Source organism: Balaenoptera acutorostrata, chromosome X (genome assembly GCF_949987535.1).
Source record: "Balaenoptera acutorostrata chromosome X, mBalAcu1.1, whole genome shotgun sequence".
NCBI classification, from domain to species: Eukaryota; Metazoa; Chordata; class Mammalia; order Artiodactyla; family Balaenopteridae; genus Balaenoptera; species Balaenoptera acutorostrata.
In genome coordinates this window covers 125,133,661-125,156,297 of record NC_080085.1, presented here as the reverse complement: position 1 = coordinate 125,156,297, position 22,637 = coordinate 125,133,661, and the positions used below count along the sequence as shown (strand labels likewise).

General features: G+C 39.1%; 1 protein-coding gene and 1 long non-coding RNA gene across 3 annotated transcripts; both read left to right on the top strand.

The window, feature by feature from the left end:
* The first annotated feature begins 285 nt into the window (after window positions 1–285).
* Window positions 286–18,955, top strand: LOC130706228 (uncharacterized). Of its 2 annotated transcripts, none has more exons than XR_009006596.1 (3): window positions 286–602; window positions 1,494–1,723; window positions 18,825–18,955. It is a non-coding gene; the product is annotated as an uncharacterized LOC130706228 (long non-coding RNA). The 2 variants fall into 2 exon arrangements; XR_009006595.1 differs by lacking the exon at window positions 18,825–18,955 and adding an exon at window positions 9,667–10,906.
* Window positions 18,956–19,099: 144 nt separating this feature from the next.
* LOC130706319 (histone H2B-like) lies at window positions 19,100–19,417 on the top strand (the record flags this gene model as incomplete). Its single annotated transcript, XM_057537709.1, has 1 exon — window positions 19,100–19,417. A coding segment is annotated over one exon (318 nt), but the record flags the coding sequence as incomplete, so codon positions are not given.
* Between the last annotated feature and the right edge of the window lie 3,220 nt (window positions 19,418–22,637).

Sequence of the window (22,637 nt, the reverse complement as noted above, 5' to 3'; positions counted from 1 at the left end):
GAGATTATAGAGTATACCGGAACGTTTCATTCACTGTGGTTTCTTTGCTGGTTGGCTGTTAATCACGGTGATTTAATGATATGAATTCAGAGACTGTACCGGACCTGTCTTTTGTCCCGTGCATCAAATTGTGGCAAGAGCGCCCTCTAGCGGCGCCGGGCGGTGCGGACGGCCTCTCCTGCCGCCTGCACGCGCGCGCACGCACGCCCGCGGCGGCACCGCGCACTCCGCCGCTTCGCCCGTCGCGCCGCGCAGGCGGTCGCTCGCCGAGCCCGCGGCCGGGACCTTGGCGTGCAGCGCGGGCCTCGGCGGTGCCCAAGACCCCGGCCCGGAAGGATGCGGCCCTGGGCGGCCCGGGAGCTGAGCAGGGCCCCCGCGCCGACCCCCGCGGGCCCCGGCCTCCGGAGCTGCAGCTGCCGCCCGGCCCCCGAGAGACATGACTTGCAAGCCGCGTTCCGACTGGATTCCCTACAGTGTCTTAGAAGATGAGGGCAGCAACCTGAGGCAGCAGAAGCTTGACCGGCAGCGGGCCCAATTTTTAAAAAAAGGAAGACAAACAAAAAAACAACAATATGGCAAGAAGTTAATGACGAGTATTTCAAGTAAGATTTTTTTATAAACTCATTTGTAAAAAGAACTCTTCGGAAATTTGGTGTAGTAAGCTATTTTCACTGTTTGTATCATTCCATTCCATTTTCTAGTAATGAAAATTAGCTTTTTCCCCTTCATGATTGAAACCATTTTCTTAGCGGTAGGATTAGCTGTCCCTTAAAAGTCCAAGAGGAAACACTATTGGAAGCCTAGTCATTTGGGGAGGAAACCACACTGATGACCCACATTTCTTCAATTCTTCTAAAGTCCCTTTTTGGTTCAATTTCTGTAACTTATTTCTCCATGAATACATTTAAATACGCTTTTGATTGTATTATCTTAGGCTCTTGAAAGTAATTTGATCTTAATTTTTAAGTATTTCCAGTTGATTCCTTTTCTCTCCTCTGGTGGTTTCTTAAAGAATAGGGACATTGTTGAGTGTTTTTTTTTTTTTTTTCCCCAGCCAACCTCTCTTATATTTATTCTCCATGCGAGGTATTTTAGGAAACCAAATCATGCTAAATAAAAGCAATTTAAATTTGTTAACGATGAATTATTTTTAATCATTTTATGAGTAACCATTTTTCATTTGTGTTCTCAGTGTGAGGACTGTGATATTGCCATTTCTTCCACCTGTATATAGCAGTATCATCCAGAGATTCTTATGTGGGATATAGTAACCGATAAAATGCAGTAACGGATATAAAAACCACACCTACCCATTTATTCTCCTTCAACATATCTCAAATCCTAATTCAGTTAAATACATAAAATAGGACCCCAGAGCAGTGTAAACTGAGAGAAAACTAATTTTCTAGAGTCAAGCACCATAACTTGTGAAATTTCTTTGTACCTAATTCATATTTCTCCGAATCTTTTTTTTTTATTTTTACTTTTTGCAGTCTTTCCCTTTTCGGTTTTCATCCAAAAATCTTGACTGAACTGCAGTTGTGCACGGATGAAGGGATCATCCACTGACAGCAGGTGTAACCAGCATCTCCAGAGCAGCAGCCCACGAGGGACTGGCATCCCGCGAGCCAAAGCAGTTGGCCCAGAGTGTGGTGGGGCGTCCAGAGCTGAACTAATAACAGCCTTCCTGTGATACTCAGCCCGGAGATCAAGTTGGAAAGAGGTGTGATAGGTCACTTCTTGTTTTTCCCTTCATGTAGTTTTAGATTCTACATATAGATGATATCATATTATATTTGTCTTTGTCTGACTTATGTCACTTAGTATGATAATCTCTAGGTCTATCCATATTGTTGCAAAAGGCATTATTTCATTCTTTTTATGGCTGAGTCATATTCCATTGTATATATGTATCACATCTTCTTTATCCATTCATCTGTTGATGGACATTTAGGTTGATTCCATGTCTTGGCCACTGTAAATAGTGCTGCTATGAACATTGGTGTGCATGTATCTTTTTGAATTAGAGTTTTCTCTGGATATATGCTCAGGTGTGGGTTTGCTGGATCATATGATAGATCTCTTTTTAGTTTTTTAGGAATCTCCATACTGTTCTCCACAATGTGTGTACAAACTTACATTCCCACCAACAGTGTAGGAGGGTTCCGTTTTCTCCTTTTAAAATTTCTTTTTTTTTTTGGCCACGCCACGTGGCCTGTGGGATCTTAGTTCCCCTACCAGGCATTGAACCCATATCCTCAGCAGTGAAAGCACAGAGTCCTAATCACTGGACTGCCAGGGAATTTCCAGGTTCCCTCTTCTCCACAACCTCTCCAGTATTTATTGTGTGTAGACTTTTTGATGATGGCCATTCTCACCCGTGTGAGGTGGTACCTCATTGTAGTTTTGATTTGCATTTTCTAATAATTAGCAATGTTGAGCGTCTTTTCATGTGCCTATTGACCATCTGTATTTCTTCTTTGGAGAAATGTCTATTTAAGTCTTCTGCCCATTGTTTGATTTGTGTTTTTGGTGGTGGTGTTGATTTGTATGAGCTGTTTGTATATTTTGGAAATTAAGCCCTTGTAGGTCATTTGCAAAAATTTCTCCCATTCCATAAGTTGTCTTTTCATGTTGTTTATGGTTTCCTTTGCTGTGCAAAAGCTTGTAGGTTTCATTAGGTCCCATTTGTTTATTTTTTATTTAATTTCTATTGCCTAGGGAGACTGACCTAAGAAAACATTTGTATGATTTATGTCAGAGAATGTTTTGCCTATGATCTCTTGTAGAAATTTTATGGTGTCATGTCTTCTGTTTAAGTCTTTAAGCCATTTTGAGTTTATTTTTCTGTATGGTGTGAGCGTGTGTTCTAACTTCATTGATTTACATGCAGCTGTCCAACTTTCCCAACACCACTTGCAGAAGAGCCTGTCTTTTTCCCATTGTATACTTTTGCCTCGTTTGTTGAAGTTTAATTGACTGTAGGTGTGTGGGTTTATTTCTGGGCTCTCTATTCTCTTCCATTGATCCATATATGTTTTTTTGTGCCAAAACCATGCCATTTTGATTACTGTAGCTTTGTAGTATTGTCTGAGGTCTGGGAGGGTTGTGCCACCTGCTTTGTTCTTTTTCTTCAGGATTTCTTTGGCAGTTCTGGGTCTTTTATGGTTCCATATAAATTTTAGGTTTATTTGTTCTAGTACTGTGAAATATGTCATGGGTAATTTGATTGGGATCGCATTAAATCTGTAGATTGCTTTGGGTAGTATGGCCACTTTTACAATATTGATTCTTCCACTCCAAGAGCATGGGATATCTTTTCATATTTTTAATTATTTTCAATTTCCTTTATTAATGTTTTATAGTTCTCAGTGTATAAGTCTTTCACCTCCTTGCTCAGGTTTATTCCTGAGTATTTTATTTTTGGGGGTGCAATTTTAAAAGGTATTTTTTTTTTTTACATTCCCTTTCTGATATTTCATTGTTAGTGTAAAGAAATGCAGTCAATTTCTGTATGTTAATCTTGCATCCTGCTACCTTGCTGACTTCGTTTATCAGCTCTAGTAGTTTTTGTGTGGAGTCTTTAGGGTTTTCTCTATATAGTGTCATGTCGTCTGCATATAATGACAATTTTACTTCTTCACTTCCAATTTGGATACTTTTTATTTCTTTTTCTTCTCTGATTGCTGTGGCTACGACTTCCAATACTATGCTGAATAGAAGAGGTGAGAGTGGGCATCCTTGCCTTGTTCCAGATTTTAGCTGGAAGGCTTTCAGCTTTTCCCTGTTGAGTGTTATATTGGCTGTGGGTTTGTCATAAACGAATGGCTTTTATTATGTTGAGATATGATCCCTTTATACCCACTTTGGTAAGAGTTTTTTTCATGAATGGATGTTGAATTTTTCAAATGCTTTTTCTGCATCTATTTAGATGATCACGTGGTATTTGTCTTTTCTTTTGTTGATGTGGTGTATCACATTGATTGATTTGTGTATGTTGAACCATCCTTGTGAACTTGGGATGAATCCCACTAGGTTGTGGTGTATGATCTTTTGTGTGTGTGTTGTTGGATTCAGTTTGTTAATATTTTGTTGATAATTTTTTCATCTATATTCATCAAAGATATTGACCTGTAATTTTCTTTTTTGGTGATGTCTTTGTCTGGTTTTGGTATCAGGGTGATTTGTTTTTTTTTTTTACAGATTCTATTCCACTTCTAGTGAACAGTCTGTTCAAATCATCTGTTTCTTAGTAATTCAGTTTTGGTGGGCTGTATGTTTCTAGAAACTTGTCCATTTCTTCTAGGTTGTCAAATTTGTTGGCATATAATTGTTCATAGTATTCCCTTATGTTTTTTGTATTTCTGCGGTATCAGTTGTTATGTCTCCTTTTTCATTTCTTATTTTGTTTGTTTGGGTTCTCCCTCTTTTCTTCTTGGTGAGCCTGGCCAGAGGTTTGTCAATTTTGTTTACCTTTTCCAAGAACGAGCTCTTGGTTTTATTGGTTTTTTTCCTATTTTTTTAATACCTGTTTTATTTATTTCCTCTGTGATCTTTATTATTTCCTTCCTTCTGCTGACTTTAGGTTTTATTTATTCTTCTTTTTCTAATTTTTTTTTTCTAATTTTTTGAAGTGGTTAGTTAAGTTGTCTATTTGAGATTTTTCTTGTTTTCTGAGGAAGGTCTGTATCGCTATGAAATTCCCTCTCAGACCTGCTTTTGCTGCATCCCATAGATTTTGTATGGTTGTGTTTTCATTGTCATTTGTCTCAAGGTATTTTTTAATTCCTTTAATTCCTTCTTTGATTTCCTTGTTGACCCACAGTTTTTTAGTAGCATGTTGTTTAGGCTCCATGTAGTCGTTTTTTCCCTCATTTCTTTTCCCGTGTTTGATTTCTAGTTTCCTGTCCTTGTGGTCAGAGAAGATGCTTGAAATAATTTCTATACTCTTAAATTTTTTTTTTTTACATTTTTTTTTCACACACACACACTGTATTTTATTTTTACAAGAGATAAATAGACTGACACCAAGCATTGTACATGGATGACCACAACAAAAGCAACAATGATTGCAATTACCAAACATGAAACACACTCATACTATGTCATAATGTTGACATTCAGTCCAGTAATCCTCCACTGTAACAGCTCCTTTACTTTGCAGTGAAAATTGATTTTATACTCTTAAATTTTTGAGGTTTTGTTTTGTGCCCTAGCATGTGGTCAGTCCTAGAGAATGTTCCATGTGCACTTGACAAGAATGTTCATTCTGGTTTTTTTAATGTAATGTCCTGAAAATATCAATTAAGTTTAACTGTTCTATTGTATCATTTAGGATCTCTCTTGCCTTATGGATTTTCTGTATAGAAGATATCTCCATTGCTGTGAGAAGGGTGTTAAATTCTCCTTCTCTTATTGTATTCCTGTTGATTTCTCCCTTTATGTCTGTTAGTAGTTGTTTTCTGTATTCAGGTGTTCCTATATTCGGTGCATATATGTTGACGAGTGTAAAATCCTCCTCATGTATTGATCCTTTCACCATTATATAGTGTCCCTCTTTATCTTTCTTTATGGCCTTTGTTTTAAAGTCTATTTTGTCTGACATGACTATGCAACCCCCACTTTCTTGTCATTTCCATTTGCATGAAATATCTTTCTCGATCCCCTCACTTTCAATCTATGTGTGTCCTTTACCCTGAAGTGGGTCTCTTGTAGGCAGTATATTATAGGCTCTTGTTTGTTTTGTTTTTTTTAAATCCAATCTGCCACTCTATGTCTTTTGACTGGAGCATTTAGTCCATTGACATTTAAGGTAATTATTGATATATATATATATATATATATGAATTTATTGCTATTTTAATCCTTGTTTTCCAGTTGATTCTGTGCTTCTTCTCTGTTCCTTTCTTTGTCTTTTTGTAGTTTGATAATTTCCTTTTATTTTATGCTTGTGTTTTTTTCTTTTTGGTTTTAGTGAATCTATTGGATGTTTTTGATTTGTGGTTACCCTGTTTTTCGAGTCTAACCCCCTTCCTATATCTACTTGCTTTAGAGTGAGAGTCATATAGGCTCAAACACATTCTAATAAAAGAAAAAACTCTACATTTTCTTACTCTTCTCCCCAACCTTTTATGATTTTGATGTCCTCTTTTGCATCTTCTTGTTTATCCTTTTGTTGTTCATTGTGGTTATCATCCTTTTCCCAAAAGTGTTTTGATTTTTAAAAATCTGTGTATGGGCTTATTTAAGTGGTTTATTTTCCAATTGTGATTTTCTCTTTCCTATAGATTCTTGCTTCTTTTCTGTGTAGAGAAGACCTTTTAATATTTCTTTTAGAATAGATTTAGGATTGCTGTATTCTTTTAGATTTTGCTTGTCTGAGAAATCTTTCCTTCTATTCTATATGATTATCCTGATGGGTAGAGTATCCTAGGTTGCAGATTTTTCCCTTTTAGGATTTTGAATATATCTTGCCACTCCCTTCTGGCCTGCAACTTTTCTGTAGAGAAATCAACTTATAGCCTTATGGGGGTACCCTTGTAATTAAGTCTTTGTTTTTTTCTTGCTGCTTTTAGAATCCTCTCTTTATCTTTAAATTTTGCCATTTAATTATAATATGTCTTGGTGTAGGTCTGTTTGAGTTCATCTTGTTTGGAACCCTCTGTGCTTCCTGTACCTGGATTTCTGTTTCCTTCTTTAGTTTTGGGAAGTTTTCAGCCATAATATCTTGAAATACGTTTTCGATCCCCTTTTCTCTTTCGTTCCCATGTGGAATCCCTATTATGTGTAGATTGGCATGCTTTATGTGATCCCATAGATCTCTGATATTGCTTTCATTTCTTTTTTCATTTGGCTTTCTGTCTGCTGTTCTGATTTTGTGATTTCCATTCTTCTGTCTTCCAGATGACTTATTTGTTCCTCTGCATTATTCATTCTGCTATTCATTGCCTTTAGCTCAGCTTTCATCTCAGCAAATGAGTTTTCAAATTTTTCTTGGCTCCCCCTTATAGTTTCTAGCTCCTTTTGATAGTACTCTGCATTTCTGTCAATAGCCTTTCTTAATTCCTTTAGTATTTTCATTATCTCCTATTTGAAATCTGTATCTATTAAACTGAAGAGGTCTGTTGCATTGTTTGTTCTTTCAGGAAAATTCTCTTGGTCTTTTAACTGGGAGTGGTTCTGCTTCTTCATTTTACTTATATTTCTCTTACCCTATGAGTTTAGGGGAAACAGTTTTCTTCTCTGTTCTTGGAGGGCTATTTATATGTGGGAGCATCCCTGTGTAGCTGGTGTGGGTTTGATATTTTTGTTGCGAGGGCTGTTTTTAGCATGGATGCCTGCTGCCTCTTTCCTCAGCATGTGCTGGCCATTATCCCCTTGATACGGGGTGGGCAGATACGGCAGCTGGTGCCAGATCCTGGGGCTCTTGTCAGTGGTGGCTGCTCATGTGTGCCCCCGGAGCCTGCAATGGTAGAGGAGGTGGCTCACAACTGCTCCTGGAGCTTCTGTAGGTGGTGTTCTGTCACCTGAGAGCACACGCAGGGGAAAAGGCTGCAAAGGTGGGTCCTTTCCCTCTCCTCGCACACCCCCCAGACAATGGTGCCTGGCCTCTAAGGTGAGCCCAGGTTTCCTCCAGGTACACGCTCAGCAGCGGTTGCAGCAGACTCCAGCCCCTTCAGACTGTTTCTGCACAGCCAACCCCAGTCGTCTCCCCGGGTCTGATCTCCAAAGCCCAAGTTTCTGCACCCAGCTCCTGCCCACACTGGTGGATGCACATCTCAGGCAGGCAAGTGCAGGGTTGTGGCATTGACCATCTGTGCAGTTCTCTCTCTGTTCTGGCTGCCACAAACCAGTTGCTGTGCTCTGCTCTGAACCTCCAAGCTTCCCATTAGTCCCAGCCGATCTCCCCGCTGGTGAGGGGACTTCCCATGGTATAGGAACCTTTCCTCTTTCACAGGTCCCTCCCGGAGCACAGATCCCATCCTGATTCCTTTCTTTTTTTCTTTTGTCCTACCCATTTATGTGGAGATTTTCTTGAACTTTCAGAAGCTTGAGGTCTTCTGCCAGTGTTCAGTAGATATTCTGTGAGAGTCATTCCACAAGTAGATGTATTTTTGGTGTACTTGTGGGAGGAGTGACTTTCACATCCTACTACTCCACCATCTTGATCACTCTCTCCTGTCTTCACTTTCTTTCATCAGTGTCTTATACTTTTCCAAGTATATGTCTTTTACCTCCTTAGAAAGGTTTATTCCTGGGTATTTCAGTGTTTTTTGCTGCAATCGTAAATGGGATTGTTTCCTTATTTCTTAATTCATACAATTTATTCTTTCCCAATCCAGAATTTTTTTGATTTTTAGAACACAGACCTTCAGGACCTGCAATTTTGCATCACTGGATGATGAGAGTATCCAGTGAGAGCAGCTCAGGCCCCACCCTTATGCAGCCACTGAGGTACTGGCAGCCAGTGAGCCACAGCTATTGGTCCAAAGAGTGGTGGAGTGACCAGGCCTGAACCAATCACAGCCGTCCTGTGATATTCAGCCAGAAAATTGAGGCTGAAAGTGTAGGATTCTCTGTCAGCTGGTCTTGTTACTTTACTTGTTTTTCATCTTGGTGATTTAAGGATATAAATCCAGAGCACATAGTGCCCTGTGTCTCTGGACAATTGCATCGAATAAGAAGATGATGGTCAGCAAATAAAGATTTTTCTCTTTCTTCTAGAATTTGAATGGTAATATTCAAGTGAATGTTAATATATTAATATTATCATTGTGTTTTTCTTGGCACAGTGCCTCTTGTATAATTTTTCTAAAAATATATTGCTGATTTTTGACAAAGTTGATGATTTTCTAATTGTTTCTTTTAAAAACATTGATTTCTAGCTTCATACTTTGTGAAGCAGGAACATACTGTGGGATTCAGTCCTTTGAAGTGTTTTATAATTTGCTTTAAAGTTCAGTATTTTATCACCAGTGTTAAGAGTTTTATTTGAACATATATGATAGGTTAAAATAACAATTGATTTGGATGTAAAAACCTTGGAAGGATATCACCCTTAGCCAAACAATGAGACTAAAGCTGAATAAACTACAAAAATTTCATGGACTCATCAAAAGAGAGATAAGACTCTCACAGAAGAGATCCCACATGTAGAATTCTGCATTTGACAGAGAACCACTTGCTGTAGAGAAAGATGAGGGCAGGTCAGGAAACTAGAAAGAGCTTCACTGAGAATTGCATGCATGCCAGGGTCAGTTTTACTTCCAGAGCTCTCTTTGATAGCAATAGATCAGGAATTAGGACAAATAATCCTCCTTATCAAGATTTTAGCTTCTTATTATTATGGAATATTTTTAAAAGCTTATACAGCATTTAGGAAAACTGAGTTAGCTGCGCAGTAAATCTAGAAAAGTTATCATATGATGAAACCAAATTTATATTTTAAAGCAGGACAAGAAAATTTCAAGACAAAATTCTCTCACTGTGTCCATCTGGGCCTCCACCTTCCCTCCCTAATGTGTAGTGTACATCTGCATTTCACATTTACTAGATATCCTTAAAGATGGGAATGTCTGCTCAACCATAAAAATTGTTTTGTTACCTTTCTTCTGACACTAGCAATGTAACTTCTTAAAAGCATGGCGTTCTTTCGCATCTCTGTAGGTGGTCATCATGACTGGCTGTGTGTTCTCTCTTGACTGATGGAGGAAACTGGAGGTCAATTCAAAGAAAAAGAATTGGAACATTATTAACTATCTTGAAATTCAGCAATATACCTATAGAAAAACCAAATCTAAAAAAGTCAATGCACCAAGAAGAGAACACAACGGATGTTAAATTAAATAAATATTATCATAAGCATTAACACTCAAATGACTTGAGGTAGGAGAAGGAGTCATCCTACTTCTCTTAACTGCTGAACATCCTCCTCTTATTTTGATGCAAGGAGATGGAGACATGTCCCACTACCAAATCTGGATGCCTGTACTTAAATCACCATGGTGCAAAGCAAGTACTTGAACAGAGAAACAACAGGGAAGCTATCACACCTCCTTCCTACTCTATCTCGGGGTTGAGTATCACAGGAAGGCTGTTATTGGTTCAGGCCTGGTCACTCCACCACTCTTTGGACCAATAGCTGTGGCTCACGGGCTGCCAGTCCCTCTTCGGCTGCATCAGTGGAGGGTGGGGCCTGAGCTGCTCTCACTGGATACTCTCATCATCCAGTGATGCAAAATTGCAGCTCCTGAAGGTCTGAAGGTTCCTGCAAGGTCCTGAAGGTTCTAAAAATCAAAAAATTCTCGATTGGGAAACAATAAATTGTATGAATCTGAATGAATTCCAGTAGTAATTTCAGAAACCAGTGACTTAAAAAAGTGAATTGTTTCTTGGAAGTTTCAGGTAGCTATTTTGTAATATGTTTGAGTACTCATGTGTGCATTTAAATGACTTAATATTATGGGACATGTCGAAAAAGGTTGAAGAGGGATGTATTGGTGGGCTTATTTGCTTCCTCACTTTATCTCTGGCTATATCACACATAAAGTATCTCTAGTAAATTCCACAACATCCTCCCAGGGAATGAGAATTAAAATGCAAAATAAAATTAATACAAAAATAATTTAGACCTTAAGGAACTCTATAAAGGCTGAACTAGAACTAAAATGACTGTTGAGGTAAGTTATGAAATGCAGTATGGTTAAGGAATAGTCACAATTTTTGTTGGAACAAACTGCACTACCGACATATATTCAAGTAGAACTGATAATGTTTGATGTTCACTTCAACTTCAAAATGTTTCAGTGATGGGCAGTAGTATGGCACAGGTCGAAAAACGAGAGTCAATCTGACTCTTCAGTGCTACAGGTCTTTTCCTGACAAGTGAGTGGCTCTGAAAAGACCCTTTGGTTTGCGAGGCTCAGGTGGTTCTGAAGCAGCTCATTTGAGGATGGTGTACCTGATGACTGCCTTGGTGGCCTAGGACGTGGCGTGCTTGCCAATCTCCCTGGGCAGCAGCAGGGGCACGGAGGTCTGGATCTCTCTGAAGGTGATGGTGGAGCGCTTGGTGGAGCTGGCCAGGGGTGCAGCCTCCTCGGCGATGGGCTCGAAGATGTCCAGGCCCTCGTGAAGACCTGCTTCAGCACCCTGGGGAAACAGGTGATGAAACTGTCTGGGCAGCAGCGGCGACAACGCCTTGGCATCTTCTGCTTTGGGCTCTTTGGTTCGGCCTCTGTGGGCTCCTTGGTGCCCAGGCTTTCCTCAGAAGAAGTCTCACGGCAAGGCTCGGCCATGTCGGAGCCACCTTCCCCACAGCTCAGAGGGAAGGACAAGGAGGCTGCTGAGGGCCAGCGGCCGGGTTTATAATCCCTGCGTTCTCTGATGTCACAGGCAACGTCCACATCTGACTGGACAAAATGCAAGGCAGGGAGGCCTGTCACTAAGGCACCCCATGTCACGTGTCATTGGATGCCACCCTGCTTGGCCTCCCGTCAACCAATCCCAGTGGAAATCTGGTGACCTTTAAACTTTCCGTGACCTCCACTAGAAAAATCTTTGAACTATGCCCCATGGAGGAAAAGGTCATCCGTTCACTTCAGCTGATTTATGCCTACTACTTATGCATGAGAACTTTGAAAAGATGTCACCCAAGTCACCTACATTGAAGAAAAATCAGTTTGAGTTCCCTGAGAGAGTCTCTATAACTCAAACCTTTGCCACCATCAAAATGACTCTGGCCACTTGGGGGCCATTTTTCTCAACACAGAATTTTCTCTTTCCATGGCTGAGCCACCGTGGCTTGAGCAGGAACTCTCTGACTTGGTCAGCAGAGTGCTCCTCAAAATCAGTCATAGGACATAACTGACCAGCCCTTACCTCCAATTCTTATCAAACTTACAGGGAATCAGAAAGAACAGTAAAACCACATTCTCCAAAGACAGGCCACAAACAGAAATCGGCTACTTGTACATAAATACTAAAAATATTTAACATTTAGCAAATTTTAATTTTTTTTAACATTACTTAGGTACCCCAAATACCACACATACTGGAACTGATGAAAAAATATGTGTTAGTTGAAAGAAATTATTTTTCTAATTCCCTAGAAACCTTCCGAGTGAGAAGAAACTAATCAGTAAAAGGGAAATATTTAAAAATTAGAAACACATTCCTTTCAAAAACCTACGTAACTCAAGCAAAGTATATCTTTAATGTATTTATGTAAAAATAAATTACAGACACTGAACCAAGAAGGACTTAGGAAGACTTGAAGCAATGGAGGTCTTCAATGAGCTAAGATCCTAATGGTCAGGTTTCCAAGTGTGTTTCCTGTGAGGGCTTCAAGGAGCGGCTAATTCTACTGCTAACAAAATAGTTCCAATCATGAAAGGATAAATGCTCTTTTTTATTACTGGTAAATACAATATGATGATCAAACCATGGAAGAAAGTTTACAACAGGGAATTCTTTGGACCATAATGATAGTGTTAACATGAACCCCAAAGCTACAGGAGGACACCTTTGTGATTACAAATTCTCAAGGAGACTTTTCCTGACCCCAAATCTAGGGCATGGTGTAGAATTCTTTTTTTCTGGCATCTTCCCTTTCCATTAGAAAAAGTCCAGTTTTTCATTAAGGGTGCAGCCATTCAAGCAACCACAATTATTAAAGATCTCAATGAAGTATTAATTTCTGTCACTTTTCACACAGAGGTGAGCATTTTCAATAATGTATATAAATAATTTTGTCAAGTTATTTTTCATGTCTTGAATGGAAATTTCCCCCATTTTCTATTCCATTTATTGACCAAAACAGAAGTGTAACTGACCCTTTAAACTACTCTGCAGCGTAAGAGACAGCTAACACTCATCCCGGTACCATGGAGGGACCTCTCCAAGGGGCTGTCCAGCAGGACAGGCAGATTTTCACTTGTCGGCTCAGAACTCTCAAACAGCAAAGCAGAAGCTATGTGTCCTCTTAAAGATTAGCTCTGTAATGGGCATAACATCACTTCTTTCATACTCCATTGGTCAAAGCAATTATAGGCCTGCCAGAGTCAAGAGGCAGGGGAACAGACATGCTTAATCCATCCGAGAAGTGTCTGGGAATGAGCAGCTTTCACAAATCTAACAAATAGTGCCACACAACACATGCTTTTTGAGACGCCGCTGGGTGCCACACACATGATATGTCCGTAGCACAAGGTCCTGGGTTCCTTGGGCCACAGCGTTGCTAAACTATGGAATACTTTCCCACTTGACTCACTCTTATCTGGGTGAACTCCTGCATGCAGTGAATCCCTATAACCCAGGGCAAACCTTTCCCTCTGGTGGCATGAAGTTTCTGACCATTGTAGACATACCATCCCCCTACTCCTGGGCCCCTGGACATAGAAATACAGACACACAGATTGACAGAAAGGAGAATGTTTCGAGTGAGTACATGCTTCAAAGAACTCTACCAGAATCTGGTCTGGATATCAGATTTTAATTTGATTGCCTCATTCATGACCCTAACTCCAAGTAAGATTACATTTGAGGTACTGGGGTTTAGGACTTCAATATAAGAATTTCAGGGGACGCAATTCAAAGTATATGTGATATGAAACCTGAGCTGTAGATTGGCACACGTGCTGACTCTTCCATCATATTGATTATTTAGTTTCCCATTAAGAGAAAAAAGGTGACTTCATTCATCCTCTTTTCACTCCGACTATTCATTGCTTAGTTTAATTTTTTTATTTTTAGCTTCTTACCTCTGTGAAGGGAGAAGATACTCAGTGATTTCAACCCTTAGGAATTGTTTATGACTTTCTTTAAACTCCATTATTAGTTCAATATTTTAAAGGACTGTATTTGTACTTTTAAAATAATTTGTAATTTCTTCTGTGAAGAATATCACTTTGAGCCAAACAAAGAGGCAAAAGCTGGATAATCTGCAAAAATCAAAACTTTCCTTGATGACTAATAAGAACCTGCAGTATAAACAAACAAACAAGCAAAACAACGAATACTAAACTTTCATTGGGTTACTTGTATGGAAATATGTTAATATAAATGTTTCAGACATTACATGAAATTTCTAAAAACCTTATATGTTCTGGTATAATGTTATAGGTCATAATCCTAGTTATTACTTTAAAATGTATATCTCAGAAATAACTAATTTTCTTGTCAACTGCATTATTATGAACTTTCATCAAATCTTTAACCGTGGTCATTTTTAAGTCTTTTGTCATTTACAGACAGTTCTGCGTGTACTCTGATGCTTTTGCAAATATGTTCCTATAAAAGGGTTTCATCTTCAAGAAATTCATGGAAAAGACTCTGACAAGTACAGGTTTCTGGTAACTGACTGTACTGCTGAACTGAATGAATAAGCATTTTCAGAACTCTAATGGATAACTGATGAACTCATAAAAGTGCTAACAAAAGATCAAGATGAAAAAAAAAATTAATTACATGGGACTGAGTGAACTGATGAGGATGAGTATAATTTTTGTGACTTTCTGTTTGAATTAAAAAAAAAAAAATCCCACAAGGACTCAGAGGCAAAGAATATACAAATCAGTTTTCACTGCAAAGTAAAGCAGCTGTTACAGTGGAGGATTACTGGACTGAATGTCAATATTATGACATAGTATGAGTGTGTTTCATGTTTGGTAATTGCAATCATTGTTGCTTTTGTTGTGGTCAGCCATGTACAATGCTTGGTGTCAGTCTATTTATCTCTTGTAAAAATAAAATACAGTGTGTGTGTGTGAAAAAAAAAAACCAAAAAACTTTCCTTGAACCCATCAGAAGAGGGACAGGAACCTCCAGGAGAGACAAATCTATGTAGCTTTAGCAGAACTGTATGAACTCAAGAGAAAGGTTGTGGGCAGGGCAAGAAACTAGAAATTGTTTTCCTAAGTAGTGCAGCAGGAAGGGAGGAAACGCCTGATCCAGGACTGGGTACAAATTTCTTTGTTTGTTTTTCAGCCCATTGTGGAAGATCTCTGATGAGCCATTATACTTCCAGAGTTCTCCTTGGGAAATTAGAGTAAGGATTTAGGATAATTGGACCCCCTTCATGAGGGTCATTAGTTAAAATTATTCGGGAATATTAGAAAAATCTCATTAAAGAACTTGAAAAAAAAGAATTTTCTTTCCAAGGTGATCAGGAAAATTGTCAGGAGATCAACTACAAGTAAATCCCTCTGAATAGTGCCTTGAGATCGTCATACACATAGGGGACAAAACTTTGGGAGCCAAAGCCTCTTTTGAAACCATGCTCATTTCAAAGATAGAACGGTAAACCAGTTGGAATGCACAGCGTAAGTCATTTTATTTCCATCATGCTCACTACCGCTGCTTCAAAATCCTAGTGTTTGTCCATATGACATACAAATGTTTTGCCAATCTTGATCTTGCATACTAGTCTCATACATATTGTATTATGTGAGAAGTTATTTTAAGAAAATGAATCTGTTGGGACATTTTTATAGCTCTTTGGGTGTTTTGCACCTAAAATTTCAGAAACAGAATAGAAGGATTAGTGAAATGCCATTTAAAATATACCATATAGACAGTGAAGACTGGGAGTGCAAAGGTGAATGACAGATATGAAATCTAGGATAGAGAGAGGAAAAATGGGTTTTGATGTTGAAGACTGGAAGATAAAATGAGTACATCTGATCATTCACTTCAGAAGGTGATTGAAGAAAAGGGGCAATTATGATCTAATGGTATGGTTAACAGTAAAGATTGAAGTAAGGTCCAAACTTCCAATTTTAATTAAATAATTCGCAGACATGTAATATACAGCATGGTGGCTATAGTTAAATACTGTATTGTATATTTGAATGTTGCTAAGAAAGTAGACCTTAGAATTTCTTATCACAAGAAAAAAAAATTGTAACTGTGTGTGGTGGTGGCTGTTAACTAGAATTATTGGGGTGATCATTTCATAATATATACATATATCGAATCATTATGAAACTAATGTTTTATGTCCATTATATCTCAATAAAAAAGACTAATTGAGGGAAACAGGTTTACTACTTCAATAAGAAATTATAAGCAACCCTGGAAAATAGTATTAATATAGCAAACATATCCCAATCAAACTTATTCAACATTATCTTTGTTACAGGATTCATTGAAAACATAAGAGAAAAGCCAAAAATGGTACAGAAATATCAAAATCAAAAAGTTCAAGAAAAAAACCTATTCCCCGTTCCCTAATATCTGGAGATGCTACTCTAAGTCATTCAGATGAATCTGATTCTATTCCTTCCAAGTTTGTAATGTATTCTTTGTGAAAATGCAAACATTCATTATATGAACAAAAGATTAAAGAAATTTTACATAACCAATGAGATATAGCTGGACAGAGGATTGGTGAACTAGAAGACAGATAAAATAATAGAAATAATATAGAATACTTCACAGAAAGTAAAAGGAAAAAAAAGGATAAAGGTGAGGCAAAGAGACTCGAGGAAGGGAGTAAGTAGGTGATAAGTATCACATAGGCATTCCAGAAGCATAAAACTGGGTGAATATTGGAAAAATACTATTCAAAGGAAAATGGCTGGTAATTCCCAGAGTTAGGGGAAGCCATAAGTTCCTCCATGCAGGAAGCAGACCTGACAAATCATAGTAAACCTTCAAGGTAACCCTAGAGATCAAAATAGCAGACAAAAAGACGCAGTGCCTAAAAAAGGAATACCAAATAGTGTGACTGCAGACCTCTTTGTCTTAATAAATTGAAGCCAAAAGCAAGTGCTGAGAGAAAGTAACTGTCATCCTAGAGTTGCATATCTAGCCAAGGTATCATTTAATAGTGAAGCTCTGCTACACATGAAGATGGACCTCCCCAAACCACACTCAAATGTAGACTTGCTCCACCGGCTGCTGAGAGTACAGTCAGGTGCTAATCCTCAGCCATTGACCCTTTCAGATATTTCCTCAGCTTCAGAGAGCTAATTTGCCCAAAGTTAGGGACTTCCTGAGACGGTCACATCCAATGTCTGAACAAGGGGAGGGTATAAATATATGTCTCATCCCATCCTCAGATGGTAATCCCGATTAACATTCCCACATAATTAACCCCATCTCAGTGCTGGCTTCCTTCTAGAGCTTAACTGAGAAATGAAGACTTTTGAGAAAAATGAAATCTTATCGTGTTTACATCAACTGACACCATGTTAAAGGAACTTCTAAAGAATGTAATTTAGGAAGATGGAAAAAGATCACAGCAGATGATCTGAGATGCAGGTAGGAATGTTAATAGAATAAATTAGCAAGTAGAGGTAAATGTAAAACAAAGACTGTACAGAAAAGTTGCAATAATGATTACAGTTCCTTTGAGGAATCAAGTAAACAAGACATAGCTAAATACTGCAGTTATGCAACACTTGGATGATAAGAGTGTCCAATGAGAGCAGCTCACGTCCTGTTCACTGGTTCGGCCAGTGATGGACTGGAAGCTTGTGAGCCACAGCCTTTGGCCCAGTGTGGGAAAGTGGCCAGGGAAAAACAAATAAAAGCATTCTTGGGAGGTTCAGACTTGGAGATTGTGGAGGAAACTGGAGGGGTTCCTTCCCTGTTGTTTGCTTGCTAGCTTGTTTTTAATCACTGTAAGTTAATGATTTGAATTCAGAGATTGTACTGTATGTGTCTCTTGTCCCTTGTATACAAGTAAGGGAAGGATTTGACTACTAACACATCAAGTGGGATTTTTGTATTTTCATTGGTAAATGGCATTCTTTAGAAATGAGGAACGGCAAGCTTCCTTCACTGGTTTTATCACCATATTACATTTTCTGGTAATAAAGATGAGCTTTCCGCTTTCATAACTGGAAACATTTCATGAGCAGTAGAAATAGCAGTTCTTTAAAAGTGCAAATGGACACAGCTTTGGAATCTTGACCATTTCAGGTGAAACCACATTGATGAACCCCCCCCCCTTTTTTCAATTCTTCTTAAGTCATTTTTTGATTCCAATTCTGCAATTTATTGGTAAGGAAACACATTAAAGAAATGCCTTTGTCTGTATTGTCATGTATTCTTGCAAGAAATACGCTTTTATTTTAAAGAACTTCCCATTTATTCCTTCCATTCTTCCTATGGTGTTTTCTTAGAGAATTAATCATTGTTTTCAATCAACAACTCTTACGTTTGTTCACAAATTCAAGCATGTGGGGTATTTTGAGGACCTAAGGAATGTTAAGAAAATTTTATATTTGAGAAATGTTTAAGTATTTTTACTAATTTTAAAAGTATTCCCATTTCTGTTTGTGTTCCAACTTTGGACAATGTGGCTTTGAGATTTCGATTTTTTCTAATTCACTGGGGGTTTTGATCATAATTGGAGGCAGTAGATGGTCAATTATGTCCCATGATTTCGAGGAGCACTCTGCAGACCATGTCAGAGACTTCTGGCTCAAGCCACGGAGGCTCAGCCATGGAAAGACAAGATACTACGTGGGAGTAAAATGGCCCGCCAAGTGGCTAAAGTCATTCTGATGACGGCGACGACTTGAGTTAGGAAGGTCAGACTCGCTCAGGAAGCTCAAACTGATTTTTCTTCAGTGTAGGTGACTTGGGTGACATCTTTTCAGAGTTCTCATGCATAAATAGTAGGCATAAATCAGCTGAGGTGAACTTTGCCTACATGGGGCATAGTTCAAAGATTTTCTGGTAGAGGTCACGGAAAGTTTAAGGTCACCAGATTTCCACTGTGATTGGCTGACTGGAGGCCAAGCAGGGGGCCATCCAATCACAGGTGACATGGGGTTCCTTAGTGACAGACCTCCCTGCTTTGCATTTTATCCAGTCAGATGGGAGCATTGCCCGTGACGTCATAGAAGGCAGGGAGTATAAACCGGGCCAAGGGACCTCGACGGCCGCACTGTCCTTCCCTCTGAGCTGCGGGGAAGACGATTCCGACATGCTTGAGCCTTCGTCTGAGGCGTCTGAAGAAAGCCCGGGCACCAAGGAGACGTCTGAAGAAAGCCCGGGCACCAAGGAGACGTCTGAAGAAAGCCCGGACACCAAGGAAGCCGAGCCGAAGAACCCGAAGCGCCGCTGCAGCCGCCGTCGCCGCTGCAGCCGCCGCCGCCGCCGCTGCAGCCGCCGCCGCCTCTCTGACGGCTTCGACAGCTTTGCCACCTATTTCGGAAGGGTGCTGCAGCGGGTCCAGGAGGGCCTGAGCCTCTCGCAGGAGGCCGTGAACGTCATGGATTCGTTCGTGAAGGACATCTTTGAGCGAATCGCCGACGAGGCGGCGCGCCTGGTCCGCTCCAGCAAGCGCTCCACCCTCACCTCCAGAGACATGCAGACCTCCGTGCGCCTGCTGCTGCCTGGGAAGAGGGGCAAGCACGCCATATCCAGCGCCACCAAGGCAATAATTCGGTACACCACCGGCAAATGAGCTGCCTCCGGACCACCTGAGCATCGCAAACCAAAGGATCTTTTCAGAGCCACCTCAGTTTTCTTCATAAGAACTGTATTCTAACAAACTTTGATCGACTTTAGTTTTTAAAGTGTGTCATCCTGCTAATTTTTAAACATCTTTTTTACAAAGAACTAAATATTATCAACTACATTTTAATATATCTATGGTCTGATTTGCTCAAAATGAAATAGTGAGTTTTGTTCAATAATCTTGCATTATACCACTTTACTAAAGAGTGAGTTCTTTTCTTTTTCTAGGTCAACCTTTCACAGGGTCTGTAAGATAAAGTTATTTACCTTTTTCACTCTCATTTTCTCATGAATGTATGGCAAAATTTTCCAGAGATTCATTATGTACCGTAAGGACAACAAATTAAGTGCAGGAACATGTATAAGAATTCAACAGACATATTAGAAGAGATATTAAGGAGGTTTTCTTTTTCTTTTTTTTAAATTGAAGTATAGTTGATTTACAACGTTGTATTAGTTTCTGGTGTACAGCAAAGTGATTCAGTTATGCATATATATAATCTTTTCCATATTCTTTTTCATTACAGGTTATTACAAGATATTGAATATAGTTCCCTGTGCTATATTGTAGGACCTTGTTGTTTATCTGTTCTATATATAGTAGTTTGTGTCTGCTAATCCCAAACTCTTAATTTACTCCTCCCCCCTCCTTTCCCCTTTGGTAACCATAAGTGTGTTTTCTATGTTTGTGAGTCTGTTTGTTTTGTAAATAAGTTCATTTGTATCATATTTTAGATACCACATGTAAGTGATATCATATGGTATTTGTCTTTCTTTGACTTACTTCACTTAGTATGATGATCTCTAGGTCCATCCATGTTGCTGTAAATGGCATTATTTTATTCTTTTTCATGGCTGAGTAGTATTCCATTGTAGATATTCCACATCTTTATCCATTCGTGTCAATGGACATTTAGGTTGCTTCCATGTCTTGGCTATTGTAAATAGTGCTGCTATGAACATTGGGGTGCATGTATCTTTTCACATTAGAGTTTTCTCCAGTTATATGCCAAGGAGTGGGATTGCTGGATCACATGGTAACTTTATTTTTACTTTTTTAAGGAACTTCCATACTGTTTTCCATAGTGCACCAATTTACATTCCCACCAACAGTGTAGGAGGGTTCCCTTTTCTCCACACCCTTTCCAGCATTTATTATTTGTAGACTTTTTGATAATAGCCATTCTGACTAGTGTGAGGTGATACCTCATTGTAGTTTTTGAAACCGTGCACCTCAGGTTGGGACTTGAACCTAATCTCACCTCAGATGAGACTCGAACCCACCTGACTTGCACCTCAGATGGGACTTGAACCCACAATCTCTGGCTTAGGAAGGTACTCAAATCCACAATCTCCCAGGTAAAACTGCACACCTGGTCTCAGGACTTAATGAAGTTCAGGTTCTTTATGTCTCACTGCAGAAGGAATTCAGTGAGAGGAAAAGTGATAGGTAAGAAGTAGATTTATTGAGAGAGAGACACACTCCACAGACAGAGTGTGGGCCATCTCAGATGGTGAGAACGGGCCCCCACGTATGGAGTGGTTAGTTTTTTATGGGCTGGGTAATTTCATAGGCTAATAAGTAGGAGGATTATTCCAACTATTTTGGAGAAGGGGTGGGGATTCCAGGACTTGGGCCACTGCCCACTTTTTGGCCTTTTATGGCCTGGGAACTGTCATGGTGCAGGTGGCTGTGTCATTTGGCGTATGCTAATATATTACAATGAGCATATAATGAGGCTTGGGCCTAGCCTAATAGGTTCTAACTGGGCCTATCTTGGGCCTAGCCTAGTAGGTTCTAACTGAGACAGGATCTTAGTTCCCGGACCAGAGATTGAACCCACGCCCTTGGCAGTGGAAGCATGGAGTCCTAGCCACTGGACTGCCAGGGAATTCCCCACACTGTTTGGATTATTGTAGTTTTGTAGTAAGCTTTGAAATCAGGGAGTAGGGCCTAGCCTAGTAGGTTCTAACTGAGACAGGAAGGAAGGAGGCAGGGCACAACCATTAAAAGAATGACAGCCATTGGGAAGAACAGGATACCAAAAAAAAGCGGTTAGAACCTACCTGGAAATTGTTCAGGACAAGAGGTCCATATTCCCCTATAACATTTTCCCTATCATAATCATACCCAGTCACAGTTCCTGATCATTTGATGTTCTTAAAAGATACCATTATTATTCACCAAGGGCATAACATCTTCCCTTAATGAACTATAATTCTGAAGGAACATAGTTCACATTTATTTAAATTTTTAGCTGTATCCACTGAACTTGATTTTATTTTTTGCATTTTTAGATCATAAACCATATGGAGTTAATTATCGTTCCTGAATTAATTTGAGTGGAAGGGAGAGTTAGACAAATGTGTTTTAAGTATATAATGAATATTATTTTTATTCTCCTCAGTACCCTCACTGTCTATCAGAATATCTCCCATATATATTGTTTCATAATGGGTTATAAATATAAATAATTTATGTGTGGTTTAAAATGCCTCACAGCCGGACAAAGTGAAAGTCTCTTTTCTAATCAATATTCCTGCATCCCACTCCCCAAAGGTAACCACTGCTATTGTTTGATTTGTATTTGGCATGCATTTTTCTGTGCATATTGAAATACACATACGTAAATAGGCACAATGGTTTACACATTAACTGATTTGTTTGTTAGATATGAAATTGGAATCACAGAATAACACTGATCTGCTACTTATGTTCTTCATTTAACAAGATGTGTGCTTTTTAAATTGTTTTCATTAAGGTATGATTTAGAGAAAATAAAATTCACTCCTTTCAGTGTCCAGTTCTATGTCTTGAAAAGTACATACACTTGTATATGTACACTTGTATACAGTTGTATAACCACACCACAATCAGGATATACGAGTTCCATTATGCCAAAAAATTCTCCTGTGCCTTTTTGTAGTCAACCCATTCTCCCCACCTCAACCCTGACAACGACCTATTTGTTTTCTGACTCCCAAATTTTGATAGCTGTAGGTTTTCACTTTTATTTTCATTTTAATTCTGTTCTATGTATTTTTAATTGAAGTATCGTTGATTTCTGTTCTACGTATTTTTGATTTCCCTTGAGACTTCCTCTTTGACCCATGAATTAACTTGATATGTGTTGCTCAGTTTCCAAGTTCTTAGAGATTTTCCTGTT